General features: G+C 39.8%; 2 protein-coding genes across 2 annotated transcripts in view; one reads left to right on the top strand and one right to left on the bottom strand.

Annotated features, from left to right (window-relative positions):
* cacna1db (calcium channel, voltage-dependent, L type, alpha 1D subunit, b) overlaps window positions 1-21,134 on the bottom strand; it is a 144,004-nt gene that overhangs the window by 49,429 nt on the left and 73,441 nt on the right. The window contains exon 10 of the mRNA XM_071515075.1: window positions 153-227. Within this exon, the coding sequence (XP_071371176.1) occupies window positions 153-227 (75 nt within the window). The remainder of the gene's footprint in view (window positions 1-152; window positions 228-21,134) is intronic.
* On the top strand, window positions 15,401-20,882 carry LOC139640886 (macrophage mannose receptor 1-like). The gene is made up of 6 exons (XM_071515078.1): window positions 15,401-15,493; window positions 17,164-17,348; window positions 17,956-18,175; window positions 18,967-19,308; window positions 19,771-19,865; window positions 20,387-20,882. The coding sequence occupies exons 1-6, from the start codon at window positions 15,457-15,459 to the stop codon at window positions 20,528-20,530; spliced, it is 1,023 nt and encodes a 340-aa protein (XP_071371179.1). The 5' UTR covers window positions 15,401-15,456; the 3' UTR covers window positions 20,531-20,882.

Here is a 21,134-nt window from a genome sequence, read left to right on the forward strand (position 1 = left end):
ACAGCGCTGATCAGCACACACTGATCAGTGACTCCAAACACACGTCATGCAAAAAAGCAAGAGCACAAGCAAGCAGCAGCAAGGGGAGGCACACAAACACACAGAGATGAACCATCCACCCACACAAAACACACTCACACACACACATTTACCCTGTGTTTCTGTGGACTGAGTGAACCAGCCAAACTTTCCTTTCTTCTTCTCAGTGAGGTCAGCCAGCGTGACCCCTTGGTGTTACCAACATGCAGTTCACACAGCCAGACAGCAGAGGGAGCAGTGAGTCAGTACACAGCAGAACAAGAGAGGAACAACAAGAGACCGCTGCAGTACAAACTACAGTACACACACAGCTGCCTTGTCCACAAATGCTACATCCTGAGTGAACATACAGTATAGTCACTGTCGGGTGAAAACCTTGTATCTCCATAATATCAAACCTTGGCTTTAGCTTGATGACAACGCATTTTTGACATTATCCAACAGGTTTTGAATGGTTTCATAAGGCCAAGAGATGTGAGTTTCCTGAGTGGAAACATGAAAACCATCAAAATTGGAGTTATGAGGTTTTTACCCAACAACAGCGATATGCTCTTTCCATAATAGACTGACCATTGAATCCAGGCGAAGGCTATGTTGCCTTAATACAGTAAATTCACCTGTTAAATCCACTTCTAGCATGAAGGGGATTTGTACACTAGGGGGACAGGACAGGTAAAAGAGGCCTAGAGAGAATGTTGTGAGAAAGCAAGTTGGAAAGCATTCCTAACAATTTGTACATTCAGTGTATACTGACACATTAGGGGTCATCAGAGGCCAGATTAAGGTGATGTGTCACTAAAGACAGCCAAAAATTTAATAAGAAGGATGGTGGGCATATCATCTCTAAAAGGCAGATGTAAGGGAGATTTGTTAAAAACTTTGCGCTAACAGTTGTGTGAAATCCATCTTTGTAGCGCTCAATTCAGCTCAATCTTACAGAGGATGTTTTTAATTGGTCTGTGATAGTTGAGTGTTGGAATAAACACAAGTAAAAGAGTAAGTAAGAGCAAGTTGAAACTCATGTTGTACTTTTAGATTTCTGGACAGGGCAACTGTATTATATTAGAAAAGATTAGCAGTAAACAAGACTTAAGTAAGAAAACAGAAAAAAACAAGACTGAAGATAGAGGAGAGAAGGGGAATAAGGTGAAAAGAAAAGAGGACACTAAAGCTTAAATGAGTGAAGAGAAGAAGACGGAAGAAGCAAATATTAGGGGGGGGAAACTAATGTTAGCAGCAATCTACAGACAGTTTTTTCACAAGACACACGGACACTGCAGGAATTAAGGAAAGAACGTTAGTCCAGTCTGGTGTCTGTCGACGACGACAGCAGAAATAAAGTGCAGAAATCTACTGAGGACAGAGGAAACTGACAGATACAGTATGCACCGACTGCACTGTGAATGATTTAAACTAAGGCACTACAGCAATATTACAGTAAGAGGAGAGCCAAGGCTGCCGGCAACAGCACTGCAGGACAGAGCAGTAGGCCTCTTGACACACACAGACACACACACACACACACACACACACACACACGTACAAACACAAGAACAGACGTGGAGTGAAACATCTCTCTCTCTCTCTCTCTCTCTCTCTCTCTCTCCCTCTCTCTCTCTTTCTCTCTGTGTTAATCCCTGAGCTCTACTCAATCATATCAAACAACAAAACTGTTTAATCTCACCCAGAAAGAAAGAGAGAGGGAGAGAGAGAGAGAGAGAGAGAGAGAGAGAGAGAGAGAGCAAGACAGAGAGAGAGAGACAGAGACAGAGACAGAGACAGAGACAGAGACAGAGACAGACAGAAATAAAGACAGAGAGCGAGGGGGAAAAAGAGAAAAACACTGTAGATAGATATAGATAGACATTAATAAGCAGATTGTTAATCTTTCCCGACACTGATAATATTTTTTATTGAAGCTGCTGACAGCCAATATTTTGTCAATATCTTTAAATTTGTCCTTTTTTTTCAAACAATATCTTTAAATGTATTCCATTTTCATACCGAAAAACATTAACAGCAGCAGGGTGATCCACCAAACTCTGGGATACATCATTGCCTTGAAACAAATAATGGATTTACATGAATGAATTTATAACCTGTGCAAAGAATTGCAGCTTTATAGACTGTGTTTATATACAGTAGCTGTGGTCAGGTAGGAGCCTCCATCATATCGGAGGCTGACAACATAACTGACTGATATCCACTATTTATTTAAAGGCCATTATTGGCCTTGGCAAACATCAGTCTAACCCCACTAAATATCTATGGGTCCCAAATCTCATGACATGGTATGGGTATGATATATGTATTATAAAATGTCATTAACAAGAGACTGACAGGCAAATGATTATAGCCTCTTTGTATAAAGTCAAATGACAGTGAGGTGAGCAGTTAATGAACAACCCAATAGGCGATATTGCTACCAGCTATACCGTATATACCAACTACTGCCTCACAGTTGGGAATCTGAAGTCACAGACAGAGAGAGAGAGACAGAGAACATAATGAAGGAGATACTGCTGAGCATCCTGGCTGTATCAGGCAAGTGTTGTATACAGTTTGATTTAAGTTGGAACAGTCTTACTACCATAGACATATATGTAGTAACACTGAATATATATTACACTGCATTTCAAAACTCTTGTGAGTATATTACATATTAAGAGGATTTATGGTGCACTTATTATACATTTTCATTAATTAATGCATAGGATAACAAAGTGGAAAATGGCAAAATGGCAGTTGAATACTAGGAATGGGACAATATGCTTATCTCATGATACGATTCAATACGAGATATGGTGTTCATGATTCAATACAACCAGGATACGATGTAATACATAAAAGTTCAATGACAACAAAGTCTGACTGTGCAGAATTGTGTTTAATTCTGAGCCAAAAAATCTCTCTAACAATGGCATTGGCTTGCTAGAATGTAAACATCAATTTAAAAATGTCATTACAAAGTGCAAATAATATAGTTTCAATGGAGAGCTTGTGAAATTGTGGCAAACCACCTAATTTGTAATTACTATAACAGAATAAATTGTAGCTAATATCAAGATTAATTTTTCTGCCCCACGATACGTATCGTCACTTTTTTGTATTGCGATACATTGAATTTCGATATATCGTCCCATCCTTAGTGAATACATATTCTAGCACTTGATTTATTTTATTTCAGTAACATCCACTTTTGAAGTAGTTTCAGCACCAAAACCAATCACACACACTTGAAGACACTGACATAAAATGCTAAAATGCATTCCTGCCTTGACCCATTACAGTTTGCCTACTGTTCTAATAGATCTGTAGATGATGCTATCTCACTTGTTCTGCATAGTGCTTTAGTACACCTTGAAAAGAAAAATACCTATGTCAGATTGTTGTTTATTGATTATAGCCCTGCTTTCAATACAATTGTACCATCCAAACTGGTGTTTGAAACTCAGAGCTCTTGGTCTGGGCAACTCTATCTGTAATTGGCTATTTGATGACAGGCAGGCCCCAGACTGTGAGAATAGGTAAAACACACTCATCTACATTAGTTCTTAGGACCGGCGCGCCTCAGGGCCGCTGTCAGGCTGTTTACACACGACTGTGTTGCCAAATATGACAAAAACAGCATCATAAAATTCACAGATGACACCACAGTGATTGGACTAATAAGCGACAGTGATGAGAGGGCCTATAGGAGGGAAGTGGAAGATCTAACCATATGGTGCCATTATAACAATGGCACCATATGAAGCTGTATCACAGTGTGGTTTGGCAACCTGACTGCTCAGGACTGCAGACTGCTACAAAGGACTGTAAAGACAGCAGTAAAAACCATTGGCACAGAACTACCACAACTTCATAACATCTACACCACTCGCTGCAAAAGGAAAGCCCAAAACATCATTAAGGACACCAGCCACCCCGCTCATGTTCTGTTCTCGCTCCTTCCATCTAAAAAAAACGTTACCGGAGCATCAAATCACACACCACCCGTCTCGGTAACAGTTTCTTTCCACAGGCAGTCAGGTTGCTGAACAGCTGATGCACCTATATGCACTGCACACTGTTGTTGTATAATATGTGTTATCGTGTACTGTATATTGTGTATATAATGTATACACACGACTGCACTGTGTACATAGTCTATGTAGGTCTGTAGTGTCTTTCTCTTTTTTGTTGGTTTTGTGATGGTGTGCCCTTTGTGTTAAGGCAGAGAGAGCCAGAGCACAAGTATTTCATTGTATTTAATACACATGACAATAAAGTTGAAAGTTGAAAATATGAAACTATATTCAAACACTTTTAGCCCAGATCTAATTAATCTGCATGTCTGTCATCGCAGGGCTGTGTGCCGTCTCCTCGTACCGTCAGTACCATTTTGTTTATGAGCCAAAGAACGTGACTGAAGCACGGAGACACTGCAGGGAGAAGTACACAGACCTGGCCACTCTCGACAACATGGAGGATGTGAAGAGACTCAACGACATAGTGGATTTACAAAAACTGAGCAGTTTTAAAGATGAGAATGTGATTTCTACTACTTTTCTCTTCCGTTTTGTCTTTCTTTGAATCAAAGCCATATTTGACCGTCATGTAACTGATGGATGAGAGGCAATTTGAAAAGTTTAACCTTACATTATCTATTCAAACTGATCTTGGAAATACTGGCTATATGCCTTAAAGGAAAATTATTTTAAGCAGTTTTAGTGACAGGGTTACTACGATAAACTTTAACAGCATTTTTCCAAAATGTTTCCTGAAATAGTTTCAAGATTGTTCTGCCTCAATACGACACAAAAACTATTCTTTCAGGTAATGATTGTTGTAAGATAATCCTGTTCAAAGCTTTTTTTCCATTGGTGAATTTATTTTAACTTACTATAACTATTTATTATAACTATACAACTTTAAAGCTGTGCTAGGCAACATTTTGGCAGCTCAAGGTGGCAGGGAGAGATAACTTTCAATTTTTAAAAGTTTGAAGTACTTCATTACCCGGAAATCATGTAACGTGACGTCAGTAAACGCCGCACGTCTCTTTTACAAAGTTACAGTAAGGAAAACAACTGCTTGATGTCAGGATTAAGGTTATGCAAAGATAAAACAATGTCCTAAAGTGAGATATTGTTTTCAGCTAGCCTGGATTGGGCTGCAGGATGACCTGAACAGCTGGAGGTGGTCACTGGCAGACAGAAGTTTCTACAAAGACGGGGAGGCTGAGTTCAGGAACTGGCACACTGGTGAACCGAACAACCAGGATAGTGGAGAATGCTGCGTTGTCATGTATGCTGAAGGCACATGGAACGATGAGCCTTGTATAAACCTCAATTTGCCAATCTGCTTTGATGCTGAAGGTGAGATATTTTTTATATCATAAACAAATTCCTACATCTCAGTTCTCCTCTCTTTCTCTCTCTCTCTCACACACACATACATGACTTACATACGTTTGAATCAGCTTTTTGTTGATGTTTGTTTTGTTTTTTGGCAATGCGTTAGTGTGAATAGAAATAAATTACTTGATTAATTGGTATTCATATGATGCAACGTTTCGGGAGGCGCTCTCTACATGAGTTGACAAGTACACTATCCATACTGTGAAGAGGTAAACAAATATTTCACTGTACCTTTCCTTGCAAAAAGGACAGAGTTCATGAATGAAGTCGTAGCTGCAAAGTCAGTAATAGAAGGAGTAAATGTGGATTTGGAGAGGGAGGGAGAAAGACTGAAAACACTGTAGATAGATATAGATAGACATTCATGAAGAGATTGTTAATGTTTCCTTTTTTTTTTCCAAACAATATCTTTACCAAAGTCTAGAATACATCACTGCCTTGAAACAAAGAATTAATTTACATGAATGAATGAATAAACTGTGCAAAGAAAATACATTTAATTGCAGCTTTATAGACTGTGTTTATATACAGTAGCTGTGGTCAGGTAGGAGCTTGGATTTTCTGTTGATGCAGTTTGAGTTTCTCTTTTCTCTGTCTGGTCAGCCATGGTGGCTATCACTGCTCATGCTAACTACCCAGTTCTTCTTCTGTTTATTCCAAACAAACCACTGTTGCTGCTGCTGGAAATGTACAAAATGTCACTTCCTGTGTGCAGAACAGCAAATGTAAAAGCTTTCATGAGCCATGGGTATAGGTTGAATCACTATTCACTCTTCAACTATCAATCAGCTATTCATAGTATTCTGTTACATCACCAAATGGCCATCTTGGTAGGAAAATAACAGGTGATTGTAATAAATAACAGGTGATTGTAATCAAATGACAGCCACAGCCAATGAGCTGTGTATATGGTAAAGCATCATATTGGTAGGAAATGCATGTGACATCATGGGAATACTATGAATAGAGAGTAACAAAGCTTACATTTATAATATGAAAATTATGCAGATTTCTATCTGCACATTTATGGTCCTGTAAGCCACTTTGGTGTAAGGTATTGTATCCACTGGTATATGTTATGGTAATTCTACACAGCACTTTAATAAAGTCTATTTTCAGAGCCGACTGAGAGATTTCTTCTCATCAACAAGTCCATGACATGGACTGAGGCCCAGAGCTACTGCAGGCAGCACCACACCGACCTGGCCAGTGTCAGAAACCCGACAGAGAACCAGAAGATACAGGAGCTGGTGCCTGCAGAACCTGTAGGAGCCTGGATCGGCCTTTCCAGAGACTCCTGGAAGTGGCTGGATGGAAGTAAATCCTCATTCAGGAACTGGAACACAGTGGAACCGAATAACAAATGGAAGAACGAGGCCTGTGTGGCAGCAAAGTTCAGCTCAGGCAAATGGGAGGACTGGAACTGCGATGTGACAAGAACGTTCATCTGCTACAGCAGCGGTGAGTCAGTTGGCTTTAGAATGCAGGGTTTAGGTTTAGGTTTAGTTTATTTGGAGATATGATAAAAACAAAGGAAAAAGGTCCAAGAGAAGAAATGCAAACTGTGCAGGTGAAACCAAAAACCACTGAGGGAGTAATAAAAATGCAAATGACATTAAAACTCAACAAGGAGGAAAATCCAGAAATCATGTAAAGGGAAGAAAAAAAAATTTGAACACTCCTGATGTTGATAATGTTCATGAAATCATAGGGGAGGTTAGAGTGTGGTATTGATCAAATACAGATATTGGGTTTGTGTTCTCTGAGCGCTAACATCGTTGGCCAAAAGTAACTGAAATAATAGAGCAGTTGGAGAATGTAACTACCACATTCTTCCTTTTTGTTTTAAAATAGTTAAGAATGTCAATTATTGTCTGGCCAAAAATGAATGTTGTAATTGATACTAAATGTTTGTTCTTCAAAGTCATGATGAAGCAAGTGGTGAGAGTGAAGCTGAAAAAAACCGACTCCTCTCTGGACCTGAACGATCCTGCTGTGATGGAGGCCATCCTGAAGCAGGTACATAATGTTTGACCACTCAACTATAATGCAAACACTACCAAATGATTATTTAGTTGGCTCTTTTGTCAAGAGCAGCTGAACTGTACTGAAAGTGCCATCAGTAGTGCAAATAAATATATATCTGTATGCAGGGCCGGCCGCTGGCATAAACACTCTATGCGGTTGTTTAGGGCCACAACCGCTAGGGGGGCCACGCGAACAGTGTGACTTTCTGTGTTGCTCGCTCGTCACACTTTGTACGGTGTTGAGTCGGTCACTTTAAGACTCAGTGTGTAACCATGGTAAACAGGGCTGCCAACTTTTGAGTTCATCTAGGAGTGAGATTTGGGTTCAGACCGGACGCACGGCCGCAGAACGGCGCCGAAGTGGAGGCCGCCTCCTTTCAGCGCCCATGTTAATGGGTCAGGTCGTTCACACTGTTTCAGCGTCTGGTCTATTTTCTCCACGTGCCGCGGCGCGCATTTCACAGGAAAACACTATAGATGGTCATATCTCCATTATATCACCACCGAAGCACAAATATATTAAATGATCAACTTACCAGGGTCTTCACTGTTGTTGTTGATGAATCCATCTGCACTGATGCAAGTTTTAAATGCAATACATTGTAGGATGATGATCTATCTGGTTTTGAATTATCTATTGTCTATGTGTGATTGTATGATACAATCACACATAGACAATCCCCAGTACAACTACTTTTCTACTAGTTTTCTACTGTTCCAGCTCTACCAGAGGTTTACAGCCAGGACTAGATAGTACGATGTGCCTAATTGTGCTGTTTTACTGTTCTTTTCACTTCTTTAATACAAGCCTAGTCACAATAATTGTGGCATATAGACAGGGCCGGCCCTAGGATTTTGGTGGCCCTAAACAAGATTTTGTTTGTGGCCCCAAAACACTCCCAGCGCAACCAAATCACACACATTGCTCATAACTGAATGAAAACACACACACACACACACACACAATAGAGATAGACAAATGAATTAACAACAGATCTCTTACTTTATTTGAAAACAATGTATATTTAAAATATATTAATATTATTATTAATATTATATTATAAATATATTACAGGAGGAGAAAACCCAATGGAAACAGGCTGTAGGCTGCTTACATCGTGCTCCAATTGCCACCGAAACTTCATCTGTTCACTGTTGTCCTTGTAGAAACAATCCTGACAGCTCACTTACTTTTCCACATCAGGGATGAACTTTATATCTTCCATCTTCTTCACTTTCTCCCTTTCTTCACAAACTCCCTCATATCAAAGCTGTCACGTTTATTTGTTTGTTTTCTCAGCAAGAGTCGTGACTTGTGATCAGGCAATAATTAGGAAAGCCTAGGGGACCTCTCTCCCCCCCTCTCCCTCTATCTCTCTCCCTCCCTCTCTCCCTCTCTCTCTTTCTTTAAATAATGACATATAGGCTTAAATAAATTAAGTAGCCTATAAATAAACAAACCTAAACATGTATCCTTGTTTACTTTTGTGGTAATTCAATAGGATGCAATTTTCAAAAGGCAAGTGATAATTCAAAACCAGATAGATCATCATCCTACAATGTATTGCATTTAAAACTTGCATCAGTGCAGATGGATTCATCAACAACAACAGTGAAGACCCTGGTAAGTTGATCATTTCATATATTTGTGCTTCAGTGGTGATATAATGGAGATATGACCAGTAGTCGATTTGAGGAGGGATGCGAGGGGATGTCATCCCCCTTGAAATGAAAATTGTCAAAAACCATCCCCTTTGTAACACTGCCATCCCCCTTTCATCCCTCTTTATGGCACAAAGATATCATTTAATCAAGAAATGTGTAAGCCACTTATTATTGATATTTAATCATTTTAGAGAATATAGCACATCTGGAGTTTACAGCAAGTCCGAGGGCGGGGGGTCACACGCACCTGCATTGATACGGATGCATGTTTTTTTATTGGTTGATGGCACAGCAAAACCTGCAACGCGGCTATGACACCTTGAGGATATTATTTTGGCGTCATAATGATTATTTTCTATAATTTAGCCTATACTGTTTGAAGTGGGGAAAAAGAGAAACAGAGATTAAACAGAGATTAGATAGCTAGTTGACATTTTAACATCAAAATTATATTAATGAAGAAAAAAAAAACATTAGGCCATACACTAAGCTACATTTCATCCTCAACGGGATGTTGCCAGGCAATAAAATAAACAAGATTAACCTAATTTGAATTTTGTTGTTCCAGTGGCAGGTAGTCACCGTCAAAGGTGAAGATCTCAAAGAAGATCTTTGTATGTCGTTCTCACATAAACCCAAACAAAATTTGAGTAAGGATCACAGGACTAAGAGCACAAAGGTGTTTACAGTGCTAGTATGTGCTGAATTTTGTGCAGTGGCTCCTAATTTGATTACTGTAATGCAGGAACCAACACAATTCTGAGAACAGTGCCTTGGTTCAGGGCATTGGCAGGAGTATCTGATACCTAACATCCCTAACTTGAATGTCTTTTGGATATAGCATTACCTTTGTGCTGTTACAATATAAACAAAAGGGTAAACACCCTCCATGCTGTCGCCACTATCAAATTGTTTGTCTCCATAAGGATCCCACCACCCCCCATGAAATTCGTGTACAAATCGACTACTGGATATGACCATCTATAGTGTTTTCTATGGTGTTTTCCTGTGAAATGCGCGCCGCGGCACGCAGAGAAAATAGACCAGACGCTGAAACAGTGTGAACGACCTGACCCATTAACATGGGCGCTGAAAGGAGGCGGCCTCCGCTTCGGCGCCGTTCTGCGGCCGTGCGTCCGGTCTGAACCCAAATCTCACTCCTAGATGAACTCAAAAGTTGGCAGCCCTGGTTACCATGGTTACACACTGAGTTCTTAAAGTGACCGACTCAACACCGTACAAAGTGTGACGAGCGAGCAACACAGAAAGTCACACTGTTCGCGTGGCCCCCCTAGCGGTTGTGGCCCTAAACAACCGCATAGAGTGTTTATGCCAGCGGCCGGCCCTGACAATGCCTGAATGCTGTAATATCAAAAATGCACATAGTCCATATGTAGTCCAAGCTTTACCTATGCAGCTTGATTTTTAGCTTGGGCGTTCAACCATTCAGACGTCTTACACGGCTAATCAACATAAAATCGCTCAGTGGGTAATACGAGTTGTCTTCCTGAACTAGCTTTGCAGGCGTCGCTCCATAAATATGAAGCAGGGCGCTTCTAAAAAAAAAAGAGCTTGTTCAGCAGACCGGATGAAGAAAATGTTTAAAAAAACATAAGCAGGGGGTTACTGAATAAAGGCATGTGTTTCGTAAAAGTCTGAAGAAAACCTAAGTGATAACATTCAGGGGTTAGGGTTAATAATAAAGAATAAGAAGATTAAGAATAAAGGTTTCTGTGTCTCAGTTCAAACAGAGGCTGAAGGATAATGGGGTGACTGAAGACGTCAAAATCAGTTGGAGGCAGCAGTCGGACGGAAAAGTCTTCCACAGGGAAGAGGAGAAGAAGAAAAAGAGCAAGAAAACCATTATGCCAAAAGAGGACCTTTGATATTGTGTAGAATTTTGTTTTTCTGTGTGTGTTTCTACGCTTTCAGTTATAAATCATTTTTTCCACAACAGAAAACATTCATTTTTCTCTCAAAAATGTAATGTTATGTCACAGATGTTTTGCTGTTGCTGTAAAGTATCTCTGAGTATCTTGAAAAGCATCACATACACCAATATTATACAGTTTGTATTATTCTATTTCACTTTAGCTCACCTAAATCTGACATGCAGAGGAGCTGTTGTATCGCTGCTGGCCTGGCTGTCAGAGATCTGTACGTCACAGTATCAGTGCCGTAAAGGAAACTGGTTTTGCTGAAAAAGTTAACTTTTCAGGTTGACTTTCCCATTGATTCCCATGCATTTTTGACTTTTAATAAAAACTTTTTTAATGGTTTGGAAATATGTTATATGTCAAATGTCAATTTTGAGAAAAACAATGGGAAAATTAGATATAGTATATCAGATATTAGCAGGACACCACCAGTAACTGCTTTCTTGACCATGGAGGATCATAGAGTCGACTGAAACTATTACATGAAAGACCCAACTGAGCAACAGGGGTTGCTTGCAAAACTTCACTGTAGACTAATTATTTTTAGACCATAACTGTCCGGCAGAACAGTTCAATGTGTGTGTGGCAGCTGAAATTATTTCCCAGGTGTATGTAATGTTTCATGGCCTAGAGGCCAAACCATTGAAAACTGATTGAAAATGTCTAAAAAGCAGCTGGCAAATAGAAAATCAGTGTGAAGTTGCACAAAAACCAGAATGCTTGGGTGATTCTTTGGTTGGAGTTGCACCACTGTCGATCCAGACATTATGCTAATTATCCTGCTTTGTGAATACTATAAAACCATAGATTTTAAAGTTTCTGGATAGACCAAGTCACAGTGAGAACATGCTGCCTGAGACCTGAGTCAAATAGTGTTTGTACATAATTCTTGGCATTTGTTTTAACAATTAGCAACTCAAGACATTACAGATAGTGTCAGTCACAGAAAAGAATTGACTTTCAAAAAACTGTCATGTGATTGTCTAATCTTCACAGTACTGGTAGTATTGTCCTGTGTGAAGTATCTCAAAATACTACTTGATTCAGGTCTGCATGCAGGTTTATATCATGTAAACATGCATAATAACATTTTTAATCAGTTTTTTATAGAGTCTGTTCGGGAGTTGGCTCAAAGTTCTCAAACCACAGCCACTGAACTAGCCACTATTGACAACACAAAAACAGTTTTTTCAATCCCCGAAATATCCGACGCAGCAGTGGAGAAAATTATCAGCTCTCTGAGGAACTCGAAAACAAAAGATGTCCATGGCTTAGATACTGCATTCCTGAAAAAGCACAAGAACACCCTCGTCCGCCCGACTGCTCATCTGATAAACCTGTCCATCAAGCAGGGCATCTTCCCTGATGCCTGGAAGTTTGCTGCCGTTACTCCTATATTCAAATCTGGAGACCCAACAGATGTTGGCAATTTCAGGCCTATTAGCATCCTACCAGTCTTATCCAAGGTGGCAGAGAAATGGGTGACAGAACAGCTGACAGCACATCTGAGTCAGGGCCATAACCCTTTGCATCCTATGCAATTTGGGTTTAGGTCCAATCATTCCACGGATACAGCTAACTGCTATCTTCTAGAGTGCATAAAATCTATAATGGACAAAGGGGGTGTAGTTGGTGCTGTCTTTCTAGACCTAAGGAAGACCTTTGATACAGTGAATCACAAGGTCCTCTTATCTAAACTATCCTCCCTCAACTTCTTTACTACCGCCATCAATTGGATGACTTCATATCTATCCAACAGGAAGCAAGCTGTTCGTCTTGGAGACACTCTATCAGCGGCCCTCACAGTGGATACTGGTGTTCCCCAAGGATCCATACTGGGCCCACTCCTTTTCAGCATATATATAAATGACCTCCCATCTGCATGCCCATCTGTCAGTCTCCAAATGTATGCTGATGATACCTTTCTCTACACCCAAGCAAAGAAACGACAACAGGCTGCATACAAATTATCTGAAGCACTGGCCAATGTATCAAACAGGCTGAACCAGTCATGCCTGCACCTGAATGTCAATAAGACCATTTGCATGTTTTCTCCAAAACAACTACAGAGGTCCATCAGCCGGATGTGTTGTTTAACGGTGAAAAACTTAAGGTGGTATCAGAATTCAAATACCTCGGCATCATTTTGGATTCAAATTTAACATTCAAAAACATATAAAGAAGGTTATCCATACCGTGAAGTTTGGTCTTGCCAATTTCAGATTAATTCGTCCATACCTGTCAACTGAAGCAGCCCTGCTATATATACATGCAATGATTTTCTCCCATCTGTCATACTGTATCACAAGCTGGTCGCAAGCAGGATCAACCACCTTACATCAACTTGAGTCCCTCTATAAACAAGCACTAAAGATCATGGACAAGAAGCCTCGCAGATATCACCACTGTCACATCATTCAAAAGTATAATCTGCTCACGCTGGACAGTCTTAGACTGTATAATGACGCCTGCCTTGTTTTTAAAATCCTTCATGGTCTTGCCCCCCCACCAATGAGTCAGTTTGTGGCCAGAAAGGACAATGACAGACCCACAAGGTCCACATCCAGAGGGGACTGCGTTGTTCCGTTTAGAAGGAGTACCTTTGGACGTTCAGCCTTCTCTGTCCGAGCCACGCAGCACTGGAACACTCTGCCCACACATGTAAGGACCTATACTACCTGTTCAAAAAATCTCTCAAAAACTGGCTCAAAGAACACCAGAGCTGTACTCATAATTAATCTCCAGCTCCTGTGTGTGCCACCTCCATTTATTCTAGTGTGGACATTGCTTTGACTGCTTCTTTTTAATGCTGCTACACTGTTAATGTTTCCTAACATAATGTACTGCTTTTTTCTTTTTTAACTTTATTATAATTGTTATGTTGTTGACCTGCCCGGGGACTACAGATGTAAATTAACCTCTTGGCTAACTGTGACACATTGAAGTGTGAACTAAAATGTTGATTGATGTGTACTGTCCCTGCCAAATAAATCTTAAATAAATAAATAAAAATAAAATAAAATCTCTTCTTTATAACAGGGGGATCCAACACCATACTGCAGACAAATGAATGTATAATGATGATGAATATATCATGAGGATTCTCCACACAAATATCTTGACAAAACCTCCTAGAAACCCCCAAAAGAAAAATGGTCACATGACTACTGGCTGGAGATTTACTGAAGACATTGTTTTCAGAAAAAGATATTTTGAATTTTTAATTATTTTCACAAGACACACGGACACTGCAGGAATTAAGGAAAGAACGTTAGTCCAGTCTGGTGTCTGTCGACGACGACAGCAGAAATAAAGTGCAGAAATCTACTGAGGACAGAGGAAACTGACAGATACAGTATGCACCGACTGCACTGTGAATGATTTAAACTAAGGCACTGCAGCAATATTACAGTAAGAGGAGAGCCAAGGCTGCCGGCAACAGCACTGCAGGACAGAGCAGTAGGCCTCTTGACACACACACACACACACACACACACACACACACACACACGTACAAACACAAGAACAGACGTGGAGTGAAACATCTCTCTCTCTCTCTCTCTCTCTCTCTCTCTCTCTGTGTGTTAATCCCTGAGCTCTACTCAATCATATCAAACAACAAAACTGTTTAATCTCAGCCAGAGAGAAAGAGAGAGGGAGAGAGAGACAGAGAGAGAGAGAGAGAGAGAGAGACAGAGACAGAGGCAGAAATAAAGACAGAGAGCGAGGGGGAAAAAGAGAAAAACACTGTAGATAGATATAGATAGACATTAATAACCAGATTGTTAATGTTTCCCGACACTGATAATAATATTTTTATTGAAGCTGCTGACAGCCAATATTTTGTCAATATCTTTAAATTTGTCCTTTTTTTCAAACAATATCTTTAAATGTATTCCATTTTCATACCGAAAAATATTAACAGCAGCAGGGTGATCCACCAAACTCTGGGATACATCATTGCCTTGAAACAAATAATGGATTTACATGAATTGATTTATAACCTGTGCAAAGAATTGCAGCTTTATAGACTGTGTTTATATACAGTAGCTGTGGTCAGGTAGGAGCCTCCATCATATCGGAGGCTGACAACATAACTGACTGATATCCACTATTTAGCCATTATCGGCCTTGGCAAACATCAGTCTAACCCGACTACATAGCTATGGGTCCCAAATCTCATGACATGGTATGATATATTTATTGTAAAATGTCTTTAACAAGAGACTGATGATTTTCCCCAGTAGCCTCTTTGCATAAAGTCAAATGACAGTGAGGTGAGCAGTGAACAACCCAATAGGCGATACTGCTACCAGCTATATATACCAACTACTGCCTCACAGTTGGGAATCTGAAGTCACAGACAGAGAGAGAGAGACAGAGAACATAATGAAGGAGATACTGCTGAGCATCCTGGCTGTATCAGGCAAGTGTTGTATACAGTTTGATTTAAGTTGGAACAGTCTTACTACCATAAACATATATGTAGTAACACTGAATATATATTACACTGCATTTCAAAACTCTTGTGAGTACCTTACATATTAGGAGGATTTATGGTGCACTTATTATACATTTTCACCACTTCTGAAGTAGTTTCAGCACCAAAACCAATCACACGCACTTGAAGACACTGACATAAAATGCTAAAATGCATTCCTGCCTTGACCCATTACAGTTTGCCTACTGTTCTAATAGATCTGTAGATGATGCTATCTCACTTGCTCTGCATAGTGCTTTAGTACACCTTGAAAAGAAAAATACCTATGTCAGATTGTTGTTTATTGATTATAGCCCTGCTTTCAATACAATTGTACCATCCAAACTGGTGTTTGAAACTCAGAGGTCTTGGTCTCGGCAACTCTATCTGTAATTGGCTATTTGATTTCCTGACAGGCAGGCCCCAGACTGTGAGAATAGGTAAAACACACTCATCTACATTAGTTCTTAGGACCGGCGCGCCTCAGGGGCGCTGTCTCAGTCCCCTATTGTACAGTCTGTTTACACACGACTGTGTTGCCAAATATAACAACAGCATCATAAAATTTGCAGATGACACCACAGTGATTGGACTAATAAGCGACAGTGATGAGAGGGCCTATAGGAGGGAAGTGGAAGATCTAACCATATGGTGCCATTATAACAACCTCTCTCTAAACATCAATAAGACAAAAGAAATCATTGTTGAATTCAGAAAGATCAGAGGAAATCACATTCTTATTTCCATCAATGATTGAACGATTTCTTGATATACACATCGCAGACAACATCACATGGTCTCTTAACAACAATTGCTTCCTCAAGAAAGCACAGCAGAGACTTTACTTTCTGAGGCGTCTCAAGAGTTTTGGCATGAGTACCAAAGCTCTTGTGAACTTTTCGCTGTACCATAGAGAGTGTTCTGACAGGCTGTATCACAGTGTGGTTTGGATATAGATAGACATTAATAACCAGATTGTTAATGTTTCCCGACACTGATAATAATATTTTTATTGAAGCTGTATCACAGTGTGGTTTGGCAACCTGACTGCTCAGGACTGCAGACTGCTACAAAGGACTGTAAAGACAGCAGTAAAAACCATTGGCACAGAACTACCACAACTTCATAACATCTACACCACTCGCTGCAAAAGGAAAGCCCAAAACATCATTAAGGACACCAGCCACCCCGCTCATGTTCTGTTCTCGCTCCTTCCATCTAAAAAAAACGTTACCGGAGCATCAAATCACACACCACCCGTCTCGGTAACAGTTTCTTTCCACAGGCAGTCAGGTTGCTGAACAGCTGATGCACCTATATGCACTGCACACTGTTGTTGTATAATATGTGTTATCGTGTACTGTATATTGTGTATATAATGTATACACACGACTGCACTGTGTACATAGTCTATGTAGGTCTGTAGTGTCTTTCTCTTTTTTGTTGGTTTTGTGATGGTGTGCCCTTTGTGTTAAGGCAGAGAGAGCCAGAGCACAAGTATTTCATTGTATTTAATACACATAACAATAAAGTTGAAAGTTGAAAGTTGAAAATATGAAATTATATTCAAACACTTTTAGCCCAGATCTAATTAATCTGCATGTCTGTCATCGCAGGGCTGTGTGCCGTCTCCTCGTACCGTCAGTACCATTTTGTTTATGAGCCAAAGAACGTGATTGAAGCACGGAGACACTGCAGGGAGAAGTACACAGACCTGGCCACTCTCGACAACATGGAGGATGTGAAGAGACTCAACGACATAGTGGATTTACAAAAACTGAGCAGTTTTAACGATGAGAATGTGATTTCTACTACTTTTCTCTTCCGTTTTGTCTTTCTTTGAATCAAAGCCATATTTGACCGTCATGTAACTGATGGATGAGAGGCAATTTGAAAAGTTTAACCTTACATTATCTATTCAAACTGATCTTGGAAATACTGGCTATATGCCTTAAAGGAAAATTATTTTAAGCAGTTTTAGTGACAGGGTTACTACGATAAACTTTAACAGCATTTTTCCAAAATGTTTCCTGAAATAGTTTCAAGATTGTTCTGCCTCAATACGACACAAAAACTATTCTTTCAGGTAATGATTGTTGTAAGATAATCCTGTTCAAAGCTTTTTTTCCATTGGTGAATTTATTTTAACTTACTATAACTATTTATTATAACTATACAACTTTAAAGCTGTGCTAGGCAACATTTTGGCAGCTCAAGGTGGCAGGGAGAGATAACTGTCAATTTTTAAAAGTTTGAAGTACTTCATTACCCGGAAATCATGTAACGTGACGTCAGTAAACGCCGCACGTCTCTTTTACAAAGTTACAGTAAGGAAAACAACTGCATGATGTCAGGATTAAGGTTATGCAAAGATAAAACAATGTCTTAAAGTGAAATATTGTTTTCAGCTAGCCTGGATTGGGCTGCAGGATGACGTGAACAGCTGGAGGTGGTCACTGGCAGACAGAAGTTTCTACGAAGACGGGGAGGCTGAGTTCAGGAACTGGCACACTGGTGAACCGAACAACCAGGATAGTGGAGAATGCTGCGTTGTCATGTATGCTGAAGGCACATGGAACGATGAGCCTTGTATAAACCTCAATTTGCCAATCTGCTTTGATGCTGAAGGTGAGATATTTTTTATATCATAAACAAATTCCTACATCTCAGTTCTCCTCTCTTTCTCTCTCTCTCTCACACACACATACATGACTTACATACGTTTGAATCAGCTTTTTGTTGATGTTTGTTTTGTTTTTTGGCAATGCGTTAGTGTGAATAGAAATAAATTACTTGATTAATTGGTATTCATATGATGCAACGTTTCGGGAGGCGCTCTCTACATGAGTTGACAAGTACACTATCCATACTGTGAAGAGTTTCTCTTTTCTCTGTCTGGTCAGCCATGGTGGCTATCACTGCTCATGCTAACTACCCAGTTCTTCTTCTGTTTATTCCAAACAAACCACTGTTGCTGCTGCTGGAAATGTACAAAATGTCACTTCCTGTGTGCAGAACAGCAAATGTAAAAGCTTTCATGAGCCATGGGTATAGGTTGAATCACTATTCACTCTTCAACTATCAATCAGCTATTCATAGTATTCTGTTACATCACCAAATGGCCATCTTGGTAGGAAAATAACAGGTGATTGTAATAAATAACAGGTGATTGTAATCAAATGACAGCCACAGCCAATGAGCTGTGTATATGGTAAAGCATCATATTGGTAGGAAATGCATGTGACATCATGGGAATACTATGAATAGAGAGTAACAAAGCTTACATTTATAATATGAAAATGATGCAGATTTCTATCTGCACATTTATGGTCCTGTAAGCCACTTTGGCGTAAGGTATTGTATCCACTGGTATATGTTATGGTAATTCTACACAGCACTTTAATAAAGTCTATTTTCAGAGCCGACTGAGAGATTTCTTCTCATCAACAAGTCCATGACATGGACTGAGGCCCAGAGCTACTGCAGGCAGCACCACACCGACCTGGCCAGTGTCAGAAACCCGACAGAGAACCAGAAGATACAGGAGCTAATGCCTGCAGGACTTGTAGGAGCCTGGATCGGCCTTTCCAGAGACTCCTGGAAGTGGCTGGATGGAAGTAAATCCTCATTCAGGAACTGGAACACAGTGGAACCGAATAACGAACGGAAGAACGGGGCCTGTGTGGCAGCAAAGTTCAGCTCAGGCAAATGGGAGGACTGGAACTGCGATGTGACAAGAACGTTCATCTGCTACAGCAGCGGTGAGTCAGTTGGCTTTAGAATGCAGGGTTTAGGTTTAGGTTTAGTTTATTTGGAGATATGATAAAAACAAAGGAAAAAGGTTGAAGAGAAGAAATGCAAACTGTGCAGGTGAAACCAAAAACCACTGAGGGAGTAATAAAAATGCAAATGACATCAAAACTCAACAAGGAGGAAAATCCAGAAATCATGTAAAGGGAAGAAAAAAAATTTGAACACTCCTGATGTTGATAATGTTCATGAAATCATAGGGGAGGTTAGAGTGTGGTATTGATCAAATACAGATATTGGGTTTGTGTTCTTTAAGCGCTAACATCGTTGGCCAAAAGTAACTGAAATAATAGAGCAGTTGGAGAATGTAACTACCACATTCTTCCTTTTTGTTTTAAAATAGTTAAGAATGTCAATTATTGTCTGGCCAAAAATGAATGTTGTAATTGATACTAAATGTTTGTTCTTCAAAGTCATGATGAAGCAAGTGGTGAGAGTGAAGCTGAAAAAAACCGACTCCTCTCTGGACCTGAACGATCCTGCTGTGATGGAGGCCATCCTGAAGCAGGTACATAATGTTTGACCATTCAACTATAATGCAAACACTACCAAATTATTATTTATTATTATTATTTATTTATTACTTTTATCAAGAGCAGCTGAACTGTACTGAAAGTGCCAACAGCAGGGTAAATAAATATATCTGTATGCCACCATTATTGTGACTAGACTTGTATTAAAGAAGTGAAAAGAACAGTAAAACAGCACAATTAGGCACATCGTATTATCTAGTCCTGGCTGTAAACCTCTGGGGGAGCTGGAACAGTAGAAAACTAGTAGAAAAGTAGTAGTAGTAGTAGTAGTTGTACTGGGGATTGTCTATGTGTGATTGTATGTAACTGTATAAATATGAAGCAGGGGGCTCCTAAAAAAAAAAAGAGCATGCTTGCTCAGCGGACGATCCAGATGAAGAAAATGTTTAAAAAAACATAAGCAGGGGGTTACTGAATAAAGGCATGTGTGCTTCGTAAAAGTCTGAAGAAAACCTAAGTGATAACATTCAGGGGAATAAAGGTTTCTGTGTCTCAGTTCAAACAGAGGCTGAAGGATAATGGGGTGACTGAAGACGTCAAAATCAGTTGGAGGCAGCAGTCGGACGGAAAAGTCTTCCACAGGGAAGAGGAGAAGAAGAAAAAGAGCAAGAAAACCATTATGCCAAAAGAGGACCTTTGATATTGTGTAGAATTTTGTTTTTCTGTGTGTGTTTCTACGCTTTCAGTTATAAATCATTTTTTCCACAACAGAAAACGTTCATTTTTCTCTCAAAAATGTAATGTTATGTCACAGATGTTTTGCTGTTGCTGTAAAGTATCTCTGAGTATCTTGAAAAGCATCACATACACCAATATTATACAGTTTGTATTATTCTATTTCACTTTAGCTCACCTAAATCTGACATGCAGAGGAGCTGTCGTATCGCTGCTGGCCTGGCTGTCAGAGATCTGTACGTCACAGTATCAGTGCCGTAAAGGAAACTGGTTTTGCTGAAAAAGTTAACTTTTCAGGTTGACTTTCCCATTGATTCCCATGCATTTTTGACTTTTAATAAAAACTTTTTTAATGGTTTGGAAATATGTTATATGTCAAATGTCAATTTTGAGAAAAACAATGGGAAAATTAGATATAGTATATCAGATATTAGCAGGACACCACCAGTAACTGCGTTCTTGACCATGAAGGATCATAGAGTCGACTGAAACTATTACATGAAAGACCCAACTGAGCAACAGGGGTTGCTTGCAAAACTTCACTGTAGACTAATTATTTTTAGACCATA

This window comes from Centroberyx affinis, unplaced genomic scaffold, assembly GCF_046629955.1.
Source record: "Centroberyx affinis isolate AG114_WGS23_722 - 3 ecotype Tasmania unplaced genomic scaffold, CSIRO-AGI_Caff_v1 ptg000302l_1, whole genome shotgun sequence".
Taxonomy (NCBI): Eukaryota; Metazoa; Chordata; class Actinopteri; order Beryciformes; family Berycidae; genus Centroberyx; species Centroberyx affinis.